We start from the raw sequence: 25,324 nt of genomic DNA, 5'->3' as shown, positions 1-25,324 counted from the left end.
CGCTTTGAGTGACAGGCCACCTTCCTATAACGTCCTTGGCTTCTCAGTCAGCTCCAACCTCTTGCCCAAATATGGTCACTTCCGGTGCCAACAGAAACATAATGTCGACGGCTGGAATGCTAAACTTGAGGCTTCAGTCCAAAAAACGATGAATTCACGGAGGCTACGTCCATTTTTTTTTTTTTTTTTTCAGTCTAGGGTAGGAGTCGGCAACCTGCGGCTCAAGAGCTGCATGTGGCTCTTTGGCCCCTCTCCAGTGGCTCCCTGTGGCTTTGACAGAACATTATACGGAAATGAATAACCATTATTATATTTTCATTTATTGTTGTGGGCCTAAACTAATCCTTACATTCTTCAACTTTAAAAATGTGAAGCTCATACAGTGATTTTAAAAAATGTTTTAAAATCTCACAACTAAAATGGCCTGCTGCCTTTTCATTTATTTGCAGTAGCTGTTCCAAAGCTTTGGAATAGCCTTCAGCTCTCTCTTAAATCTTTCCCCTCCACTGACACTTACAAGACAAATCTTAAAACACCCATGTTTTCAATGGCCTTTGGTTGTTTGTCGCGGTTTTAATATACTTAAAAGGCTGTGTTACCTTTATTATGAGGCTCAAATATGTTTTGCCGCTCCGGACAGATTTTTCTTTTGTGGCCAAAAATGTAGATAGTATGTGGATAGTAAAGGTTGCCCCTGGTCTATGGGAGGTACTGAGCATATGACTGGATAAATGAGATATGGATTATACCGCACAAGTTGTGTGAGTTTGTAGACGGATGTTTTGATACAGTTTTGCCGTTGTTTAACACAGACCCCTATGACTTCAATTCTACAAGAAATTTCTCAGTTTTTGGATAATTTGTTCACTATGGAGTTTTCTTTTAATAATTTTACGTGACATCGGCTGAGTGATTTACATATAAATGCTCATATTGTGGGTGAAGTATTCCTTTAAGGATTGTTCACATTAGCCATATCCTACATGAATGTTAATCTTTATCATGAAGCAAAACGCAAAGTGCCTTGTAAATTATATTTTGATCGACTGCAAAACAAGCTCTGTAATTAAACCACCTGGTGATGTATTTATATAGGGAGAAATGTTTTTATTCAACAGTACAATAAATGAATGCATACAGTTTATCAGACATGGTCATAATGAGGATGACTAAAACAAGTATTTGAAGAGGTTTTATGAGATATATATACAGATGGATATACAACTTACATATGGATCTGGTTTTTAAAACATGCAGGGTAGCTTCTTCCTCCTTATTGTGCTTACAGACTTCCACTTACAGCAAGAGATCTCCACTCGACGTAAAGATCGTACTCTGACAACAGCATCAAGTCCTTGTCCTTCATTCAAACGATCCACCTCTGCTCTGTCATTCATATCATTTCAACAACTAGAAGCTGTCTACTGGGTTTTGTATGAGGATGGCGCACGTTATGCATGATTCCTCCTTTGTTTTGTTTTTTTGGTTAGCAGTTTACATATATGAGTTTGCGTACATTTAAAAATACAAAAATATATTACCTCTGTAGTTATTCAAGGAAAGCATTTGCACATGTAGTAGCAGTTATCAGTATCTGTTACCTTCATTGTGACTTTGTTGTACCTCACACAAGTAACAAGGTCATTTCTATACATGAAATTCAAGTAAACAACATCAGGTCAAACAAACAAACAAAAAGTAGATATTCGAGGACCTCATGCATAATGCAGTGTGAGAAACAGAAAACAAAGTACAAAGGGAAATAGCATCATCTAGAGAGTTCTTCCATAAAGTATACAGGGTCTAGTTTTCTCAGTTTGGGTCCGGCCCACTGCTCTGTAGCCTGTACAGAAGCACATGCATCTCAGTAGGATCGGTTTCCTGAGCATTTTGAAGTCCTTACCCATGTACAGAAAACAAAAAAAAAAATCGGACTTGAGTGTCCAGGAAACCGCCCTGTGGTGTATCATTTGGTAAAGCTGGAACATCTACTGACCTCTTACGTATGCGTCTGTGCAGCTAGCGAACCTGCAAAGACTGTTCTTCCACACATAAGGGTGACAATTGTAGGAAAAGAGGAGGGAAGAAAGACACTTGGAAGGTTGAAAAAATAAAAATTCACTTCGGTTGCTTTTCTTTACCTGGATGTCACGATCAGGGACCATATGGCGAACGTGAGTCTGTCTTCAATTATCTGAGAACAAGAGGACAGGAGCGAAATTCAACTCATCAAACATTTTACAGATGGCTTAGATTGAAGCTCCGAATATAAACCTGGTAAGGAGAAGCGAAAGGCAGGGTCCAAAGGTGTTTCTCACAGTTCTTTTTGTCGGGAAGAAGTAGACGATTCTGTTACAGTGCAGCATTTTTTTCTGTCTTCCATGTACTGTCTGTACGAAGTTCACTGACACGCTTGTCTGTGTGAGTATGTCGGGGGAGATGCATTTCTCTCTCTGCCTTACTCTGACATCTTTTTTTTTTTTTTGCAGGATACAGTACATATTAGGATCACAACTTGCATAGTGTAACAGCACAGCACACAAAAGGAACACTACACATCCTCTTCCCCCTGTGTTCTTTGCCTTTAACAGCTGAATTATAGGGTTGGGTACCGCACTCTACTTCTACATGTACGGACTGAATTACATCGGTACTGACAAGTACAGATTCACTTTGGAGGAGGCGAAAGTGCAGCTAAGCGAGCCGGACCCAGGAATCTGCCCATGGAATTCCTCGGCCGGCTGCCTGGCATCATGCGCTTTGCAATGGAGATAACTGCTCTGGAGACAACAAGCTCCGCAAAGCCAGTGGGTTAAGTAAGGAAGCAGAAGTGCCCCTAAGTGAGCCGAAACCAGCAAGCCACCTGCGTGAATCCTTGGCCAGCTGCTCACGTCAAGGGTGCTTTACATCAAAGACAACGGACCTTTGCGAAGCTGGTAAGTTCTTTAAGGAGTCAGAAGTGCCGCAAAGTGATCTGAAGCCAGGAAGCTGCCCGCAAACTCCTGGGCCAACTTCCCGGCTACGTGCCGTTTCGCGACTGAGACAAGTTGCGCAAAGCCAGCAGTTCAGAAATGAAGTGGAAGCGCCACATCAGCTTCCCAGCGAGCTGCAGCATCGACAGTTTGGTCTGGTTTGTTTTCCTTTCTATTTTATTTTAGAAATAGCCTTGTATCACTGCCATTTGAGGTGGTGTTTTTTTAATTGCTTACTTATTCTAAAAAGAGCGTGACAGAGACGGGCAGACACACACAGGCACACGGTAGAGCTAAGACAGATACTTAGCTCTATGTGTGAATAGAGAAGAGTAAAAAAGGTACTGCTGGGTATCGGTACCGAGTAAAATGTGAACGGTACCCAACCCTATCACAATTCATAACCTCCTAAACGGCTGACCATCAGAAAGGTTTTCTCCGGTCCGACTGTGTGGGGTGGACGACGGACATTTGTGCCTCGACGCCGGACGCATGATAATACTGATAGACGAAACAAAACAAATACTGCAGAGATCAGTGCTATGAGTACACACGAGAGACTTGGAATAGTAGTGACTATTTTTCTTTTTTACAATAAGACTGCTGAGTAGTGGGGTTAAACATCTAGTACTTTGGCTCAGTAGAAAATAGACTCAAAAAGGAATATGTGCACCGAATGCATACAAGTCTATGGATATACTGCTGTACAAAAGTCAGTTATCTGGCGTGATTTCTAAACTGAGAACACGTCATCTGTAGGCTACAAATAAGTTCAGTTGCTCCAAAAGCATTAAATGCTAGCTAAGTGTTTAACAACACGTCCTCTGTCAGTCCTGTGGTATAGTGTTGGTGATTGATTTTTATGATTGTAAAGGAGGGTAATATGATTTTTGTGGGCACACGTCAGCTCCTCATTGTCCCTTTCATTCTGTCTCAGCTGGCCTGGCTGTGTGCGCCGATATCTCCCCCCCCGTCTTCATCAGTTCAAAATAGGTAGTGGAAATAAAGCAGATACACTCTTGTCAGGTCATCCTTAGAAAAAGCCGGCTGTGCTCATGGTACACCACTTCATGATGTTCCTTTCTTAATGCTGATGGTTGTAGATGTACTGAAAGGAATAAAAAATAAGAAAAATAAAAATCTGTCAACATTGTCGAGGTCCATTACACTTTAGTTCCTATGAAGAAGACTGATGACACTCCGCCCTGCCTTAGTTCATAGTGCAGGGAGGAGAGATTCAGAAACCTGCAGAAACAGGAGCATTTAAGCATCATGTCCCTGAAATAGGCCCTTCTGAGCACCCTTATTTTGTGGTGCGCTGGCAGGTAATGTTTCAGAGTCACACGCTGGCAGACGTATTAACCAGGCCTTAGTGTGTTTGGGGAAAATACCTCGCTCTCCTCTCACTATTCTTTTGGTTCTTAGTGTGCTGTTGTCTCCGCAGTCCTTTACTCCTCTCTCGCGTCATTTCAGTTCATGGCGTGCTGGCGGATTGTGTGGAAGATCCAGTCCATCTTGGTAGTCCAGCCGCCATGGTGAGCGTCGTTCATCTGCTTCATGAAGTAGTCCAGGGCCTCCTGCTCCGTCTTGTCCAAAGCCAGCGTCTTTCTAATGTAAGCGATGTCGTCGAACGACTGCAGCTCAGGCATCCCGGAGCCCAGCATCATGGAAAAGAGGTTGATGAAGAGGTTGGCGTGCTGCCGGATTGCCAGGTACGCCTTGTAACACATCTCCTGGAACCTGAGGGGTGAGCAGGAAAAATTTACAAATAGGAATACAAGCACGGAAGAAAAGTGGGGACAAATGTGCCTTTTGCACTGCCTGTCCAAGAATGTTACGACGTTCCTCTGCCTCGCTGTTCTGTAGAAATGGTACGAATTCTGACTGGGGATAGCGTTGCTTCGCCTTTAAGCCAGCAGACAAGGTACTAACAGTACACAACTGGCAGGATGCGTTTGACATTTTGACGACGTGTTATGTGTGCGACCCATCATGAGGAGATTTAAGAAGCAGCTAGCAGCAGTTAGCAGTTAACCCAAAGAACAAGAACAGCAACCGAAAATGTCCACCATTGTTATCATTAAGAAAACACCTGACATGTATTCTGTATGTCACACTAGAGGCTGACTCCATTGTGTTACGGCTCAGAAACACCAAACTGACATCAAAGAACTAGTAACGATGAAGGTTGACTGTTGCATCACCTCACATTGCCCATGTCTTGGCCAAAAAGTTGTGCTTGAACACACCGCAAACACTACAGCCAACAGCCAACTAGCATATACGTTATGCGCCTGCATGAGAAGGTATAACTCTCCATAGCTGCAGGTGGTTATAGTCTGTATTCTCACCGACAGGCTCTGCCAGCTCTGCATCCGATTCAACATATTAAATCAGCTGTAATACAAAACAAAAAAGAAAAAACAGCCGACTAGGGCTGACTCGAGCTATCACAACTCAAATTGTGATATTGGGCTTTATAAATAAATTGAATTGAACTTAATTGGAAAAACTAGCATGGTATGCTATCTAAAACCACAAACTATAGTGGCATTCAAGGTTAGGAATTTGCACCAGCCACCAGCCAAATACTGGTAAAATATGCAAGTGGCTACTGGACTGGCTTCATTCACCAGCCTAAAAAACAATGGTAATCTACTGAGTGGCAGGTGGACAAGAAAAGTTCAGCCAACCCTTGTGGCATTATGAAGGCATTGTTTAGGTGTGCATATAAACGCAAAGCCGGCAAACTAAAGGGTCTTTGTTGTGGCAGTATTACAGGGTCTCGTTGTAAAAAGGGCTGCCGACAAGTGCAGGACATTCTGACATGGCTTTGATATGTTTTATAAGTCATTCTTCTTTAATCCCAATATAATACACTCATGTCTGTTGCTGGTGTTACCTTTCAAACTCCCTTGTTTTGGTGCACTCTTGAGTTCCTTTGCTAATAACGATCAAGAAGTCCTGTGTGAGCACAAAGGGCACGCGCTCTCTCTTGTACCCAAACTTCTTCTTTTTGTGGTCGAGGAAATGGCCAAAGTCTATGTGGAACAGCTGAGACAAGAAAAAAAGTAAGACATTAAATAATCATTCAGGAGGGAAACAGAAAGTATGCATATACAGCATAGGAGGGTACATGTAATCTGTACCTGTCCATCATCTTTGACCATGATGTTGCTGTTGTGTCTGTCCCCTATGCCCAGGATAAACGTGGCTACACAGTAGCCTGCACATGACCGTGTGAACAGATCTATGGCCTGGTCATACCTGAAAAATATCAAACAAATGGAAAATACTTGAGTCTCAAAGAGGATTGGGAGTTTTTCAAACACAGTCTTCACATTATTCTTTATATTGTCAGTAACACCCCTCTATGCCCACCCAAAGCCTGGATGTGCTGTATAAATGACTGTTTTTACCACTCACATCTCTCCCTTGTTCTTATCCTTGAGCCACTGATGCAGTGTGTGGCTGTTGAACTGCAGTGCCCCCTTTAGGCCGCCTTTACACTGGATCTGCATGATGGTGTGAGAGTTCCTCACCACCTCAATCAAACCCACACAGTCGCCGATTGACAGACAACCATATGGCAACATCCTGGGAGAGGAAGGACAAGAAACACAAAGAGAGGCAGAATTAATTAGGACAGCAGCGACAGACTTCATATTAAACAAGTCGAGGTGGCTCGCAGGGGTTGCCACTAATCTGCATTCAGGTATGGAGTGCAGAACATGAAAGTATCCAGCACCTGTTAATGTGCACCTGCATCTTTGCTGTCGTGGTGTACTGAGGAGCCTACCTGAGATCAAGGCCTTGGTTCTGCCAGATGTTCTCCATTATCCTAATGATCTGCAGCGTCAGCATGTCCTGCCTCAGATCTGCGGAGGCACAGAGAGATGAGGAGGTGGATGACAGTAAGGTGAATATTAGCTGCTTCGCTGCTCTTTGATCAACTCCATGATGCCTCATGGTGCAGAGCTGTCAGAGTCAGTTTTATCACAGATGGTGCAGCAAAACGCTCCAACAGCTGCGCTAAAGTGTGATTCAAATAATGTGACTTGTTCTTTCTGAATTCCGTGTAAAGAACATGGATGAGGTTGTGTTTGTGTGCCATGATGTGCCCTACAGGCTCAGACTGAATTATGCTGCATGCTCAGCAAGAGCTTTTTCAAGTCTGTGTGTGTGTTTGTGTTTGCATGTGTGTGTGTGTGTGCTGATACACAGAGGGAAGGATGGGCGAACAGAGATAGAGGCAGTCACAAAGATACAAGGCAAAAGCACTGATACAAAACCATAGAAACAGAATGAGAGTGAACAAATGTCCCCATTCAAATCAACATCGCAGGATGGTCAGAGTGGCAGCCATTTTTATATGTACTGCTGCCACTGCAACAGTTGTAGCGGGCTAACCTCTGTATAAATTTCCATACAATCAAACCAACTTGTAGTCAAGAGCTCACCAAGGTGTGCATTTGCTGACGACCAAACGAGCAGTGGAAAATGAGCAATTTTTACATCAAAATGTGTTATTTCCTCATTTGTTGAAAACACGGTGTAACATTATTGTAGCTGCCTTCAACAAACAAGTGAGAGCTGCTGCTCAGCGAACAGCTCAGAGACAGGAGCCCCTTTCACACATGCACTGCGAACCTGAAATAATCTTGACATACCTGAAGGAGCTGTATGTGAGAACACAAATGTCTGAATCAGCTGAATCAGACATTAAACAGACTTTATCCTATTAAAGGCGCTGTATGTAAGAATGTGGCCAAAACGGTTACTGCACTCAAATTCAAAATACTCCCACAAGTCGTGTCCGCCCCCCCTCCCCTACAGATTCGAGGTTGCTGGTTTTCCAGCTGACCGTTCGAGCAAGTCCGGCTTCTCTGCTGCTAACGCTGCTGCTGGGATACAGCTGAGGAGGAGCCGGCTGCTAATGCTATGTACCGGGACACTGCTAATGCTGCTTGCTGTGCTGCTGTCGCTCAGTTGTAACTGTAACTGATGCTGAGACTCTACTGACTGCGTGACTGGTAGACGGCGGTGGGTGGCGCAACAGGCCAGACCACAAATTCAAAACATAAACATGATTTGCAGACTGTAAAAAAAAATTTTAAACGCGAATATTCTGGCCGTACTATTGTTGTCGGTGAGATCAGTATGTTATATGAACATTATTCCTTAGTCTCTGTGACGTATTAGGAGGATTTTACGACTATTTGCTTTAGATTTCTTACATATAGCTCCTTTAACACACTAGTAAAAAGTCCGTGCAATGTTCAACTGAGCCCATGTAAGAATAGAGCAGGTGTCTGGAAAATTCACAGTGAGCAAATTGGTGTGTTGATGACGTGTCTATCAGGAGACGAGCACGAAACCGAAAGAAAACAAACACCCAAAGGGCACACAAAGACAGCAACAAGGAGATTAAGAGACTTCTGTCAGTACAGGCTGAAGACGAAATCGTCAGACGAATTAAAGGAACAGCAAAAGACTCTGTTTTTTTTGTTTTTAAATCAAATTACAATCTGGTGACGTGACCGTGGTGTAATCCACATTGTGTCCTGGCGCCAACCCTCACCTAAACAGAATGGAATATTTCCAATAGAGCTGTCCCTTAAAAGTTGGAGATTCGAATTAAAGTCGAGCAGTCTTTTCTGATTTTTGGCAAGTCAGTGTGCTGTGCGGTGTGTTTCTGAGTTTGTTTTGGTCCCCAGATTCTGCTGCAGAGTGAGCGCTCTTGACTTTCACGCTACTCTCAGAGGAGGAGACACTTTGCACCATAAGGCTCTGAGATAACGTTATAGTTTTGCTTCTGCTCAGAGGTTGCAAAATTACAGCTCACGGCAACTTAATACGATACAGTCTCTGGCTTTTCTTTGATATCTAGTGTCGGCAAAAAATGTTATCACACACTTCCGAAATGTGCAGTTAGCTTGTTAACTGTATATGTGAATGGCACTGTCACTCTGAATGTCCCGCTGAGCCCGTTCAGTAAAAACATGTCATCAAAAATTCGTATTGATCAGCCAGATCTGATTCGACTGACATAATATTCAGTAGACGAGAACACTTCACACACAGGCAGTCTCCTGTTACTCCACGTATTAAAAGGAAACTCAGGACCTGATTCTCTGGACACTGTCCGGAGTTCATATGTGAGAATGACTACAAAGAGACCAAGGGGATAAACGGCAAGAAGATCTGCATATTTTCACATCTAGCTAAGTGAGTTAAGGACCAGCCCAAACAGAGGTGTTGATTGTGTGAACAGTGGGCTAACTAGATGACTAACAAGATGGTTTTGGAGGTTTAATTAAGTGCGTTTTACGATGAACTAACGAGGCAATCAAGCTAATGTTAGTCTTAGTTCAGTGAAAGACAGAAACTTGGATTGGTGTACAGCTGTGTTTTCCTGTTTAGTGAGAAAAATAGGTGTGATAATAGGCAAAAACAGTCCTCAAATTAGGGAGTATGACACATTAACAGCCGTGTGTTTAACAACTAACAGAAATCGCCATTTTCTGTTGTATTAGTCAAACAATCAGAGCAAACAGTTCTTTCTACTCTATTTTATTTCATGGACAAACTCACCATCTCCATTTTTGAAGATGATTTCGTTGTTCTGAAAGAGCAGTTCTGACATCATATCTGGATTTTCCCAGTTAAGCCATAGAGGCCGCTTGGCTGATGACATCATCCTGCATTCCTCCAGGCTGAAACAGAAATGGGGAAATGTCTGAGGAGGAAATGTGACTCAAAAAACATATATACATTATTCCATCCCAGCTGAGTCATGTGGACTGGGTTTACTGTAAATGAGGCAGTTCCTTGTGTTCCTACATTTTCTTTATCCACACATAAAAAACACTGACTCGTATTACGTAATAACATCTTAAGCCTTGAAGAAGAAAAGGCAAAAGCAACACCTGCAGAGAAAATAAATAATAAATGTCAGCCACTTCATCAGAGGAGAGAGTAAGATGAGAGAGTGCTGATGTACCGGAGGTTTCCCAGCTGATGTGCTGGATTCAGTGGGGAGGTGAAGCTCTGCAGGGCGTCCATGTAATCAGGCCTTCTCATCTGCTCCACCAGAAACTTCATTTGAACCTTCAAGGAGAGAAACGCACCGTCATGTGAGTTAAAGCTACAGTTGGGTAACTTTTACGGAAATAACTTTTTGACATATTTGCCGCAACTGTCACAAAATTCTGAAAGAACTGCGAGTCAGATAAAAATCATGTTCCTCCTCCTCTTCCTACTGCTTCTAATGGGATTTGCTAGAGTCTGCTGCTGCTCACTGAAAACAACCAGTCAGAGCCGAGGAGTCTCTAACGCAGCTGTCAATCACATCACAATCACTGCTTCTGAACTGAACTCTAGTGTTTCAAACAGGGGTCACGAACTTTCTCATTCTACAGCTAAACAGTACACTAAAATATGTTTCTGAAAGAATTTGAGGTGAGAAAAAGATAATGCAGTAACAGAACCTTGATTCATATGTAATTAACGCTGCAGTTTGACCGCAGTTCACGAGCTGTGACCAACATGGTTGACAGCTGTGTTAGAGACTCCTCGGCTCTGACTGGTTGTTTTTTACTGAGGTAAGGCCATTAGAAGCACTACAAAACAATGAAGTAGGCAGCGGAGTATGATTTTTGTCACAGATTATTTGTCTCAGTTAGTGACGTGTGAATATGGAGATAGTTTCAGCAAATACGAGATATTTTTTTTCATAAAAGCTACCAACTGCAGCTTTGTTAAATACTCATTTTTGGCACACTGACGTAGATTATGGGAGGGTATTAAGGAGACATGTCCATCTTAACATTTAAAATACGTGCATTTGTCCCCTCCAACAAAAATATGAATGTGGCAGACGACTTACACTTTAATGTGCTGCTAGAGCGCAACTCATTAATGCAACAATTTCTCTAGTAAAGAAGGTGGTGGCAGTGTGCAACCCCATACAATTTGTGGAAAGCAAAGGCATGAACACTATTCTGCCTTACTGACATTCTTACCCTAACCCCAAACAGTCTCACTCCCCTTGCCTCAACCTTGCCAACCTAACCAACGAAGGCAACGAGTACTAGCCAGTCAGGGGGAAAGTAGGGTGGATCAGACCTTCGCTATCTTGGGAAACGCAAATTTGCCAACCTCAAAAGCAACATTTACAATCTACCATGAAACATGAAGATCAACCAACTCACGACTGAAGTGTAAGTACCATGATATTTCTACCATTGATTAATGCAGAAAAGGCACAAATTGGTGCCTAAAAATTCACCATGTTTGATGCTCTGAATATATTCATCACTGATGAACGCTATTTAATAACAGAAAATTCAGATAGTACGTCAATCTGCTGGTTAACTAGCTAACCAATGTATTTGCATAGACACCACCACCAGTATGACTGGCACATTAGCTAGTGGCTATAACCTCCTCCCTTTAGACGGCACTTAAATACTGAACTAAAAGATGGAATACATGTCAAATAAATGTTTCCCAATCTCATTTTAGGTAGTTCTTATGCGGATACATGGTCAAGTATACATTTTTCTCATGAGATTGGTTTTAATTAGCTGTTTGATGCTATAAAAAGGGGTTTGACGTCATGACTGACAGCTGTGTGTGCCAATCGGTGTGCTCATGTTCAATGGTGCTGCTTGAGATTGGTCAGACGGCGGTAACTCGATTATGTGGAGATCACTACTGCGCAGACTCTGGTTCCTGATGACCGGCACAAGGTGGCAACGGCTGTATCCAGGATATTTTGGCTTCATTTTTATATGGCGCATAGAAGTGACCATCTTTTTATACATCTTAAATAGCACCCTATTCAAATGAAGTGCCTATATTTTTTAAGTGAAGCCCTTTATTTGCTTTATTTGAGCATCATTATAGACGATATGCCTTTTCCCCTAATGTACCCTGTTTTACAAGAAACTCCATCATACTCTATTAAGAAGCATTAATCTGTGATTGCTGCTCATTTCACTTGCCTAGAAGGCTTTTATAGTAAATCATTTACAAGTGTTGACCTTCATTAACAGCAGCTGAACATCCAGAAAGCTCTGATGTGTACAGTCAATCAGAATTAAATAGACTGGTATTTTTATTTAAAACTTAAGAGCCACTGATACTGATGGAAGTGATACTGCAGAGATATTAATTATGCTAAATGAACCATGCAAACATTATCAGAGGTCATACCAGCCTTTTTTGGAACCAACCTGTGTAAGCACCAGCTGTAATTTAAGAATACACTGTATAAATCTACGGCTATTATAAGGATCACCTTGTTTTGTTTTAGAAATGTGCGGTTAAAATATATTTAGCAGCAAGCAAAGTGAAAAAAGCACCTGTCCAAACTCAATCACTCAGCTGTATTGTGGCTTCTCTGTGGCCTGATTGGTCCAGATGTTATCGAGATTAAACTCAACGACTCAATGGATCACAGTTAACAGCTGCCGGCTGTCGGATTACCTTCTGCGCCTCATCTTTCTTCTCCTGTTTGAGGAGGTCAGTGAGATTGATGAGTTTCTCCATGGCCTCCACCTGTCTGCTCAGGTGCTTCAGATACATGCCACAGGCCCGGCAGTACGACTCGAGCAGCAGGCCGAACCGCTGGCTGACTGTCTTGTTGTGCATCTCTGACCTGCACACATATCAGTGAGAGAAGGAAAAACATTAGGGGTTGTTTGGGTCCTGATGAGAAATGTGTCCAGCATCCGTAGAATTTAGAGCTATGATTAGGGCCAAAAAAAGAAATCAGGCCTGACCCGACATGAACCAAGCTGTCCTGTCCAAGCCTGAACCACGACAGCAGTTTTGGGCCAAAATGACAACCTGAATTTGCACTTTAACTTTTCTTTTTCGTTGACAGAAATGTGTGACATGCGCCTTCTCTTACCAAATGTTCAGCACAATCCAAAAACCATCATTTAACATAGACACTAAATAAAGATCGTACAGGATTTCATGACAGGCAGGGTTTAGATACTACAATGTCAGGTCTGCCATCATTGGGGTCAAAGGGTACAGATGACCCCAGCTTAAGGCCAAGGGGGGCCCATGAAAAGGTCTACGGTTGACCCTTAAATTGGATCAAGTACAACAATTTACCTACTGAAATCACTGACAATACAAGTTATGTGTATTTATTAACATACATTTCAACGTGCCATCTGATGCTCCCACCCCATGCAGGTGAAGTGGTGCAGTCCATCTGACATGGGTCAGGTGGATGTGCAACACTCACAAGTGCTGCTGAGGTAAACATGTGAGCCAGACTGCATCCTGACCAGCTCAGCCAGAATGCCGGTTTCGATAAGGGGCCGACTTTTGAAAATGTTGCTCCCCTGCCCAAATTTCCCAACAGCTGTCCTGTATACGGTCTGAATTGAAGACGAATAAAAAATTTTAAAAAAATTTTTTTAAAAAAAACACCAGGAAACTGTAGCAAAACCAACCAGATTCAAGCCCGGGGGGAATTTTCAGAAACTACTGTCCAGCCAGACTCGGCAGGTCAGGTCAAGCCCAATCAAGTTTGGGGAGAGAATCAAAGCTCTTATACAAACAGACACAGAGTATCCCAAAACATCGACTGACATCAGCTGAGTTCACAGAACTTTCTTGAATTCAACGTGACTGGAGACCTGACAGTTAGTGACATTCAAACTAGGGGTGGCCGTGACAATTCCAGAACTCAATTTGGATGTAAGTATTCGTTCACCGTATAGCATATTCGCCACCCAACCCCCCACATGTGAGCGTGACTTTTATACTTCTTTTTACCCATATGAAATGGGTAAAATCTGATTTCTCTGCACTCCTTCACTCAGCGCCTCCTTGGCCCGCTGCTGCTCCCTCTCTGTTTATCATGAGACTTCTGCTGCTGCAGTGTGAGCTCTGCACCAGGGAAAAGTTGATGAGAGTCCACCCACACACATACACACTGTGACACAGCTAACTTTACCCAACTGTTATCAACAGGTTTAACGGCAGAGTTGTTTGCTGATTTTTTGTGTGTTAACTTTGAATTTATGGTTTAATCGGTGTAAAAGCCAGGTTGTTTAGTAAATGAATTTAAATTTGCACTTGTTTTTTCATTGTTGGCCAATTTAGATGCTAGATTTTTTTTTGTGAGTACTCTACAATAATTTAATACAAATACTTGAATATTGAAGTAACTTAAAAGGCCCATCCCTAATTCAAACATCACTTTAACCATTCAAATCACGGACAAACAGCTACAAATTAAAAGAAGAACTTTTAAAATGAACTCACTTTAAATGCCAGAAGAAGAAATGTCCTATCCTTTGATTGGTTAATGCCTTTTTTAGCAGGAAGCGTGCAAGCGGGTTGTCAAGGTACTGCTCATACTTTAGAACCTGGGCACAGGAAACAGAGAAAACACCATTAACCATTATTATTTGCCTAAAAAAAACAAATCTTAAAGTGTATGAAACTGAAACTGAAACCTTCCTCTCACAATAATACGATGAGGATGCAACACACCTGAACCAGTTGAATGAGGTACTGTGAGAGTTTGTCATCAGTTAGGTATTTCTCAAGGCACTTTACAGCAAACTCTCTGATCATAGGGTCAGGGAAGTTGCAATCCAGCAACTCCATGGCTTGCTCTGGCTTGATAGCAGGCCAGTCCTTCAGGAGGCAATACATCTGAAATGACAAAATAAAACTGACCTCAGACATTTTTATCATTCTTGCAATTTTTAAACAACACTACAACACCTGAGACAACATGTTTGTGTGCACAGCCGAGTTGCATTAGTATAACAGAGAGTTAGGCACACATCTATTTCCCCATGTGGTGACCTTCAAAATAAAGGTGTCAGCAGCAGAAACCTGAGCGTACCTGTGCAATCTCATCTCTGGAGTTCCATTTCACAGCCAGGAGGATCTTGGGGAGGATCTCTGGCATGTTGAGGCAGTCTTGTCTAAAACAGTTTGGGGAGAGAGTGAATTAATTCTAACTTCAATGACATGGCAACACACAGTGACTTCTGTGTAAAGTGTAATTGTTTTGACCCCTCAGATACGCCACATAATGGCATACAGGCGCACACACATTACCTGTGCCTCCACAGAAAGTCTTTCTCCTGCTCAGTGATTTCAGACAGCGGGTCTCTGTTACACACCTGGCGTAGCTGCTCATTGTCGCTGTCAGTCAGGGGGTTGTCACGCGCCAGTCTGTTACTCTATGACGCCATATAACACATGCAACACGTAGTTTAATAAACGGAACAACAATGTCAGCACCATGTTGCAGGGGTGGGGAAAAATGAATTACTCTGTTGAAAGATTATGGCCCAATCCCATTTCTTATTTTTACCCCTACCCCTCATTTTTAAGTGCCCTTTTGCCCTTCGGAAACAGAGTTACAAGGGGAAGTAGTTGAAATCTTCCCTATGAAATGAGACAACCCTTCAAGACTCTGATACATCATCAGTGACCTAACGAGTGTATTATTATTACAATATCAACATTTCATTTTTTAAAAGTGGCTCTCTGCCTCCTGCTGCTATAGCGATGGGAAAATAAGACACCACTGTGCTTTATTAATGGCTCGTTTCACTTTAAAAACCTCCCAGACGGTTCAGTTGACAAGTTAAACATATTATGCACCTGCAGAGAAAAAACTGTTAGTCGTTCTCAAAGCCACCACTGCTGTTGGTCAGTGAAGAAGAGTACGGCAGCTTTACCCTGGGCATCAGAGCGTGATCTAAGTCCATGTTATTTAGTCCACTCATGGAAAGCAAACTGGTGTTAGTAGGAGGATCACTGCCCCATTGTCGCTGTTGGAGTTTCTCTTTCTTCAGAGTTGCAGTCTTGATAAAGTTAAGTGTGACAAACCAAACTAATTGCCTTACTCAGTGGTCAGTGGTACTGCAGTACCGGGTGTATATATTGTAAATAATTTCCTGTCACTGAACTGCAAATACAGATGCATTTGTTTTGTGGAGAACCACAGTAAAAACCTGCAGCACTTTTGAGCTGTGTTTTGTTTCGGTGGTTTACAGCACGACTGGGACTGAACTGTGAAGGGTTGCCAAGAAAACAGAAAACAGATTCAGTGGACTGAACTGAGCTGAGGTCTATTTGTTTGTGCAGTGCTGTTTTTTTCTGGTGATGTATTCCATCATTTGCTGTGAGCTGTGTGCTGTTTTGTGACCTATGGTTTGACAGAGCTATTTTTTTTTTTGTATTTTATAGTTACCTGCCAGACGTGACTCTGACTTGCACCCCATTTGATTTAGGGTGCTGGTTATGGTTATGTTAGGGTGCTTAGTTCGGTTCAGTCGAACTCAAGTTAATTTGCCGCCTAAGTGCGCTTCATTAGGGCAGGTGTGAACATAGCAATCACACTCAGGTGCGCACCAAAACAACCAGACAGAGACCTTCTTGAAGAGGTGGTCTCTGTCTGGTTACAAACCAGGTACTTCAAAAGTGTTTTGAAATACAAAATGCTAGAATGTTAAACATGCAATTATAAAAAAAACGATTAATCGTGGTTAACTATTGAAATTTAGCGATTAATCGCAATTAGAAATTAATCCCGTGACAGCCCTAGTTTATTTTAATCATGAATCATTACCAATATGCTGTTTTAATAGTAGCAAGTAGCCACACGGTGAGATAAAAATAAATCATGAACAGAAATCCAAATTTCTGATCCAATAGGATGCATCAATAATCATTTTACCATTGCATCATACTTCAGATCAATTCATGAGGTGCCTACAGTTTCCCAGCCCTACAGTCCTGTGTCATCATTAATGAAAAAGTGTTAATTTACCGTCTGTGGTGTGAGTGAACAACAATGTGTCAGCAGCTCACAATGGAAATCAGAGCTCAGGGTGAATGAAGTGACACAAACTACATAATAAAAAAAATGCTTGTTATCTTACCAAACCGGTGTGGCAGTAATTAAAGCCAAGCTCTCTGGATATATTCCAGTTTGCGTGGTCCTCGATGATGGCCATATCGGGGTACTTGACAGGGCAACTGAAATGGTCAAACTCCAGCTCCAGACAAGGTGTTTCCTGCAGGGTGAGATAGTGGTGAGAGGGGAAAGGTCTTTACTGTAATCAAAAATGGCACCTGTATCAATGAGTATCTAATTAAATGGGATAAGAAGCTTGGTTGATTAAATCTGTGCGGCTTAAATCCGGCTGTGAAACTCTACATGTCGTCACCAGCTCAATTTAAACTGGGTCATGGGGCTTAGAGGTCAGTGCATAATACCTGAAAACCTTTGAAAAGATTGTTCTGTGCCATGTTTTTCTATCTTCTTAGTATTGTCAGATGTGACTAAAAGAAATCTGCTTTGACATCCTGTGTAATTTACATTCATTTTTGGCATATACAGCTTTGTATTTCATTTGAAATAACATATTTTCTGGTTAACCGACAGGAAAAAACTTCAATGAAAGAACAAAGGAGAGAAATGTCTGTTTACATTTGTCCATCACACCACTATTTGCTCTGTAAAAAAAAAAGGACAAGACACTACTGGAAGCACAAACGGAGAGTAAGCATTGTGTTCATGATGTTGACATTTGCTGTTCACCTTGTTGGGGTTGGAGCCCGTGACACCGATTGGGTTGAGCAGGTCTTCCAGGCCGTGTGGGACAGGCCATAGGTTGAGAGCCATCTTCCCTGATACTAATGTGTGGGTGTAGTCAAACAGGTTGATGTTGCCCCAGGCCAGAGGACAGTGCTCCTGCAGGTGAATACCAGTAAGATGATGCATAGGAAAATGATTAGTGAGGCAACAGCTTGGGGCTACGGAGCAGACAGGTGCAGCGCACAACACAGGGAGGTTGTTTACTTCCCACGCCTGCATTAACGCCCTCTGCTAACTGCTCCGATTTGAATAAGAATCAAACAAGAATAGACTGATTAGGAATTTGAATATAACATTCAAAAGGTCGCTTTACAAAATCCCTGTTTCTCATTTCAATTTTATTCACCACCAGCATTTTTTAGGCAAAATCCATTTAAAGTATTTACACTCTCTAAGTTTATACTTGCAAACCTTGACACCTAAAACATAGGGAGGATTTTAAAACCAAATTTGGGGGAGACTTTGCATTCTGATTACTTTTAAAGAACAAAAATAATTAGTACAATCCAGCAGCATCTTCATGTTAAATACTTTTAATCTTACTTTTAATTCTTAGGAAAGAGTACAGAATAACTTGTCCCTCTTGCGTGAACTTGCATGAATCCCTGGCATAAACTAATATTCATCAGTTTTCATTCATTCATTTCAGCTCACTGTGCAACCCCCATTCTTGATGGAAGAATCGACAAGGCAGTTTTTACAAAATGCATGCCCCTTTCTTTCAAACTTTCTGTAAGAAACAGGAACACTTCTTTCTAGGACATGTGAAATTTGCTCAAGTATTCTTTTCGCCTCACTGAGAAAGACGAGGAGGCGCGAGCAGCTCTCTTATGCATCACTGTATTGTTGTACAGGTAGAAACTGTAAACTTTCAGAGTCACAGGGCTTATACTTGCTGCACAGTGCCAGAGACAGGTTGTAAAAACAAAAAATGACAAAAAATGTGTGAGAATTTGTCATAAATTTGGAGAAGTATGAGAGAATTGCGACCCTGGGAGGAAACTGTGAGAGGGCAATAAAAAACCGAAGTCTCCCGGGAAAAATCGAGGGGGATTGGCAACTATGAATTACGTTTCTATATAGTTGTTTTTATTGTTACTGGCAGAGTCTGTCATTGCAGCCCTGGATTCAAATTGCCCACCTACGCACAAGGGATTCACAGGAAAACGACGCATGAATATGATCCAGCGTTACTGTTTTATCTCTGTGACACCAACCTCACTGTTTGAAACCCAACATTTCTTCCTCCTGCTGATTCACATAAAAGTGTTCAATCAGTGAGTAGCTTTTATCGTGACACAGGAAACGCAATGTATTTGTCCCTGGGGCGATTGTTCATGAAAAAATACGTCTGCAAAACACGTCAATTTTGGTTCTTTTCGACAGTGGATCCGTTTTATCTATTGCAGAAAGTAATAAAACAAGAAAGAGCAGCCACAATGAGCTGTTACATGAAGAGCTGCAGATGACAGGCTGCATGCCTTCACCTCCTTGCCTAATTAACCAACTCCTTTCACTCCGCTCTGCTGTTGTGGAAAACTACTTGTGCCATGCCCGTCATGAAATCAGAGCGCAGTTGCTCATGGCATGATGGAAGAAGGCCAGTCACTGACTGACATCTTAATTAAAACAATGCCACCTTGTTTGACTGCGCTGTGAGCAGACACACCAGTTGCTCCTTTGATATATAAGGAGTGTTTGCTGTAGTATTAAAACACATTTCTTGTTACGACTAGTAACCATGATATCATCAAATCAACTAAAGCTAATGTAAGGCACAGTTCACCCATAAATCCAAAATATATGTTTTCATCTTGCCTGTAGTGTTTTCTATCAACCTAGATTGTTTTAGTGTGAGTTGCTGAGTGTTGGAGATATCAGCTGTAGAGATGTCTGCCTTCTCTCCAACATAATGGAACTAGATGTCACTCAGCTTGTGGTGCTCCAAATACCAAAAAAGTACATTTGAAAAACTCAACAGCAATGTCTCTTTCCAGAAATCATAACCCAGTTACTCAAGATAATCCACAGACCTTGTTGTGAGCAGTTTCATGTAGGAACTATTTTCTTTCTACCAACTTCACCCGCCAACTTTATCACTGCAAACGAAACCATACATCTACTCACGGACAAGAGGGCCGTGGTTGGGACAGTGTGAGATGTAAATATTAATGGCGTCCTCTTCGGTTGAGCTGTAACATTAGCTAGCTCTGTAGTAGCAGTAGATGCATGCTTCCTTCTGTGCTGAGACGCGGTTGGTAAGACAACAGCACTGTCTCTTGGGCGGCAGTAGCCAAGTCAATAGGGGCATGAGTTGGGAACCAGAGGGTTGCCAGCTCAAGTCCCTGTCCGGACCAAATATGGAGCATGAAGTGGTAGCTGGAGAGGTGCCAGTTCGCCTCCTGGGCACTTCAGAGATGCCCTTGAGAAAGGCACCGAACACCAAACTCTGACATCTCTCCATCTAATGCATGTTTAGGTCCTGTTTTTGCATGTGTTTGCATATTGGACTTGTGTGTGTATGACAACAGAGTGAAAAAAAAATGATTTTCCCCTTGGGGATTAATAAAGAATATCTGCTTCTTCTTCTTCTCTTACCAGGAACCATGGCCCAGTTACTCAAGATAATCCACAGACCTGGTTGTGAGCAGTATCATGAAGGAACTATTTTCTTTCTCTTTAAAACTACACCAACCAACCGAATCACTGCTCAGAAGGAAGTGTGCATTTACTGCTAGCTCACCTGGCACCACGGAGCTAGCTAAGACTGCAGCTCAGCTGAAGACGACGCCATTAATGTTTACATCTCATGCTGTCATGAGAAGATGCACACTTCCTTCTGTGCAGTAATACGGATAGTGGGTGTAGTTCAGCAGAAAGAAGCATTTCCTACATGAAACTGCTGATGACAAGGTCTGTGGATTATCTTCGAGGAAATAGACATTGCTGTTGAGTGTTTCAAGTGTATTTTTTTTTTTTTTTTTGGCAAGAGTGCTAACTAGTTCCATTATACTGGAGAGAAGGCAGACATCTCTACAGCCGATATCTCCAACACTCACAAAACAATCTAGACTGATAAAAAGCACGACAGGTAAGAGGAAAAAATCAGCATTTCTGACTTGGGGGGTGAACTGTCCCTTTAAGCATTATAACTTTAATGTAGCATTTCAGCATTTCACCGCTAACCTCTTTCGCCCCTTTCCTTCCTTTCACAGAGCAGATGGAGAGGCAGAGCCGGGCAGCACGGGGGATGTCTGGAATGTACATGTCGTAGTTCAGCCACTCGTTCCACCTGGAAAAAACAGGGAAGGTACCATTAACATAATCAATCACGTCACTGTCGCAAAGCTGAGTGGAATCCCAGTGTGTGGAGCGCCATTCTTCACTGTGTACTACCTGGGGTTCGAGCAGGGCACGCGCTGAGTGTTGACATTGTCACACAGCTGCTCTCCACCGTGGTATATCCCCGTCCTGACGTAGATCTAGAGCAGCCACAACAACAACAGTTTTATATACTAATCCATCAAGTGGTGAGATATCTTCCAGTGGATTTCTGACTGCACGGTGTGAACAATCTTCTAATAACCTCAGAGGTGCTGGTGATGTGAGATTACAGTCAGAGTTTATCTTTGACAAAGCAGAACAAAGCAGAGAAGCTATAAATAAAACAAGATGTAGTGGTCATAGCACCACGCCGGTGTACCTTGTCAATGTCTCTGATGTTGACATTGACGTAAGTGGCACACAGTATCCTGATCCTCAGCGTTCCGTTGATAGTCCAGAGAGACTTTGTGGCTGTTTCCCCATTCATGTAGGGCGTTGCTGTGGATATTCGCCGCGCGTATGACGGCATGGTGAAAGTGTCCATGGGCAGCTGGGAATACAGGCTGTCTTTTGCCATTAGCATCAAGTTGGGCATCCTTCCCAGCATGATACAGCTGCGCACATACTGTCAAGGACACACAAAGTGACATTTTGAAGCAGCCATGATTGTGACATTTTGAAGCTATTCATGCTGTTTGACATTTTGAAGCCATTCATACAATTTCCAGGGTTTATTAAGATGTAAATTATTGGATTTTACAAGCACAACTCAGCAGTAACTGAAGCATTCAGTGCTTTGTGCTTATATAACGTGATGTATACGGTCTATTCTTGAATCAGCACATTTCACAGGCAGCTCATTTTCTCATGAATTTCATTTCATGTCATGAATGCCAAGCACATTTGTGTTGGATGATAATTTGATGTGAAGTGAAACTCTCCCGCCTCTAAGTACAACAGCATCAGATGCAGCATGCGTAAGATTAAATTAGATTACCTTGTACTGACTCAGAGGGTATTTCTCCAGCAAGTACTCGTCGCAGCCGCAGACTTTGAGGATGTACTTTCCCTGATACTCCTGCACACACATCTTTAACTGCTCCTGGGAGAGCAGCATGCTACGTGTCTTCTTACGGATGGCTTCGGCAATCACCTGCTCCGGCACATAGTCGTGGTTGATCTTCAGGGTGTACTTCTGCTTGTCATTGCTGGGTGACACAATAACCCATATCACCACAATGATTTGACCTGAGGGAAAAAGAATAAAAGAACAAATTGGAGAAATATGCTTTCATTTTTTTATACACAGAGAAGGCGCAAACAGCTAAAATGTGAATGTTTGCACAATATATTTTGAGCCAGGAGTGAAATGTCTTACCTTTATCTAGCTTGTTATAGATGTGCCTGGGAAGTTCTGCGGAGGATTCTACATTGGGAGGATACACGTACAAAGCTCTGCTGTGGGGTCCGTTACTGTCTCTGAGGTCCACGGCCTCTTTGCAAACATTTAAAATGTTCCTTCTGAAGTCTTGCACTTCTGAGTCTTTCACCAAATCAAACTCACATATAGGCATTCCAATGGCAAAACCTGAAAGGAGAAACACGTGCTTAACAAAAACCTTTTTTTTTTGCATTGACACATGGGATATTAGCCTTGGAATAATACAGTACAACACATAACACATAACATAAAGCCCGCAGTATTATGTTAATCCTCCTCACTGCAGGTAATGACATCCCCAAGGCCAACAGTTGCTACAGTACGTTACTGTATGGTACAGTAGGCTGCATTGTACCTACATAATTCATGAACCATACCTATTTCTCTATTAAGAATTTTCTCCTCTCTGTTGCCCACTGGCTCGATGACTTTGAGGAAGGCCTGAAAGAGCCTGAGATCGCACAACCTCCTGGTCTCGTCATAAAACTCCTCCCGCTCTGCCTCTTGGGTGACGCTGACAAAGATGTAGGAGCTCTCCTCCTGCAGCAGATGGTAAAGAGGGTACTTCCTGGCCTCTTTGAAAAGCTCATGCTTGACTGTGATCAGCGTGGCCTCCCGGAGGCACTCCAACGTGAGAATCATGCCATTTGGCAGAAGGCAGTCCACTAGGATGTTGGGGGGCATCAAGTGCATCCCCCATAGTTCTCCTGAGGAGGGCCTGGGAGGCATGGTCGTGCTAACTAATCCGCTATTTCAGGAGCCCGGTAATTACGAGATGAGCGATGTCAACCAACTGTGAGAAGGAAGAAAACAGAATTATGTAAGAATCACTGACCTGTGCACAATAATGCATAAAGCTTGTGGTAAACACTTGACCTGAGAGATGCTGGAGTTGCACTGTGACACCACATAAAAATGCTAAACATACACTTATTTTAAGACATTGATCTATTCTGTACACACGACTTCTATTGCTCTTCCTGACGTTTGTAACATTTTTTCCCCTGTTTAAGGTTTGTTTGGGAGAGTTTTTCCTTATACGCTGCAAAGGTCCATGGACAGAGGGACGTCGTATGCTGTCTCTGAGGCAAATTGTGATGTGTGATATTGGGCATTATAAATTAAATTGAAAACTGAACACTCCTGGGGGACATTTACGTGAACGTGGGTTGCCAAAAATGTTATAAAATTCAGTAACTGCATACTAAAGCAATGCCTGTAGGTGCAAGGTATATTGGTTTAGTGTTTTTGAGCTGGCCACATTGCACACAGCTATGATGTGAAGTTACTTTACTTCAGTTTGGCAGATCAGATGTAGCAACACACTTATAACAACTATTATAACAACTATAACAACACATTTGTGACAGTAATTGCAGATGTTACTGTAATAACATTAGCTTTAGTGAGTTGGTGACCTGAGAAGATGCTGGAGATGCAGTGTGACAGCATATAAAATGCTGAATAGACACTCCTGGGGGAGATTTAAGTTCACATGGGTTGCCAATATGTCATAAAATTCAGTAGCTGTAACTTTATACTAAAGGAATGCCTGGAGGAACACTGTATATAGGTTTTAAGGTTTTTCAGCTGACCATATTGCACATAGCTATTCTGTAAAGTTGCTTTACTTCAATTTGACTGAACTGTAGTAGCAACTTATAACAACTCAGGTGGCAGGATGTAGCAGTAATTGAAGATGTCACTGCGTTTTTTGAATTTTCATAAATTTAGCAAGGGACCTGAGGATAACATAACAAGTCATCACATCAGAGACAGCAACATCTATGGACAAAACTTTCCCTTTAGTGAGCTGGTGTTAAAATAACTCATGCTAACTCACAGAGGGCAGCAATGAACCGATAAATGTCCAGTGATGTCGAATGAAAGGACTTCAAAATTCATGTAAACAACCATGTTAGCTTAAAGAAGGTTAGTTAAGTGTGGCTAACACTGCTAAGTTATAGCTTTTAGCCTGGGCTTGACAGTCACATCAATTAGTTTGTGCTGCGCTGCTGCTTGGTGGGTTATGTTGTTTCTTTGCTAGCTTGCTAGCTAGCTAGCTAACCATGCTAGCCAAGTTCACTAAGCAGATCAATGTCATCTACAATATGAAAACATCGACTGATACATAACAAGCTCATGTTGGTCTGAGGTTAAGTTACTTCAATAAACGGGTGCGACCCGGCTGTCTGTCGGGTGTGTAACTGGGAAGCTGTTCAGTATAAAAGTAAAAGCGAACACACAACAAAACACGACAAAAACAAATATAGAGCTACCTGTGTCAGCTAGCTAACGCCAACCGGTTAGCCGCGAAGCTAGTCTGCCAGCACAACCATTAGCAACGGCTAGCTGAGTGAATCCCATTCGTGCCCGCTCGGGAAGTCTCAAGCAGCGGCGCTAGCTCTAACGTTAGTCCATCCGAACAATGACACGGAGGGGTCGGGACAGACCCGCTGTGGCGGAGAAGAGACGCCCCTAGCTCCCGCTGATGTTGTCAATATGCTGTAGTGGAATAAGTCTGTAATACTTCATGATGTTCTTCATCGTGCTGTCCCGAAAATAAACTGCTCAGTTTGGTAGCACGCTAGCTCCGCACAGCTACTAGCCTGCTGTACGGGTGCTAGCAGGCTCATCTTCATGGACCGCCCTCCCACACAGAGAGAGCTCAGTGTGTCATGAGATGAGACTGCGAGAGGAAACCGCTTGTTCACTCTTTACTTCAGTCGGTTATTAAATGTCTCTTATTAATGACACTAAGGAACACGTGTGAAAAACACAGAGTCGATATTATTCTGATGTCAGTCATAGGCAGAGCCCAGGACAGATCCTGTCAGCAGCATGTGTGTGGAGGGGGCCCCCAGAGAAGAAGAGGTAGAATGAGGAAAAGTGTTACTGATAGATGTGTGATTCATTAATATGAATTTT

At 42.5% G+C, this 25,324-nt stretch overlaps 1 protein-coding gene across 2 annotated transcripts; it reads right to left on the bottom strand.

Moving 5' to 3' along the window:
* LOC126382539 (phosphatidylinositol 4,5-bisphosphate 3-kinase catalytic subunit alpha isoform) lies at positions 1-25,324 on the bottom strand. 2 transcript variants are annotated; one of them, XR_007569068.1, is made up of 22 exons: positions 24,676-25,324; positions 22,774-23,189; positions 22,334-22,543; positions 21,953-22,203; positions 21,335-21,580; positions 21,028-21,113; positions 20,818-20,923; positions 17,575-17,727; positions 16,913-17,047; positions 15,078-15,202; positions 14,860-14,941; positions 14,499-14,663; positions 14,268-14,371; positions 12,465-12,636; positions 9,976-10,082; positions 9,567-9,688; positions 6,772-6,850; positions 6,399-6,569; positions 6,122-6,239; positions 5,875-6,026; positions 4,364-4,712; positions 1-4,080 (listed from the first exon to the last, which is right to left on the bottom strand). XR_007569068.1 is itself a non-coding variant. In XM_050032455.1 (21 exons), the coding sequence occupies exons 2-21, from the start codon at positions 23,123-23,125 to the stop codon at positions 4,442-4,444; spliced, it is 3,207 nt and encodes a 1,068-aa protein (XP_049888412.1). In that variant the 5' UTR covers positions 23,126-23,189; positions 24,676-25,324; the 3' UTR covers positions 3-4,441. The 2 variants fall into 2 exon arrangements, 1 of the variants encoding a protein (XP_049888412.1); XM_050032455.1 differs by having other exon boundaries at positions 3-4,712.

The sequence above is a fragment of the Epinephelus moara genome, chromosome 21, assembly GCF_006386435.1.
Source record: "Epinephelus moara isolate mb chromosome 21, YSFRI_EMoa_1.0, whole genome shotgun sequence".
In the NCBI taxonomy this organism is placed as follows: Eukaryota; Metazoa; Chordata; class Actinopteri; order Perciformes; family Serranidae; genus Epinephelus; species Epinephelus moara.
The sequence above is the reverse complement of the archived record's forward strand: the minus strand, read 5'-3'. Positions and strand labels throughout refer to the sequence as shown.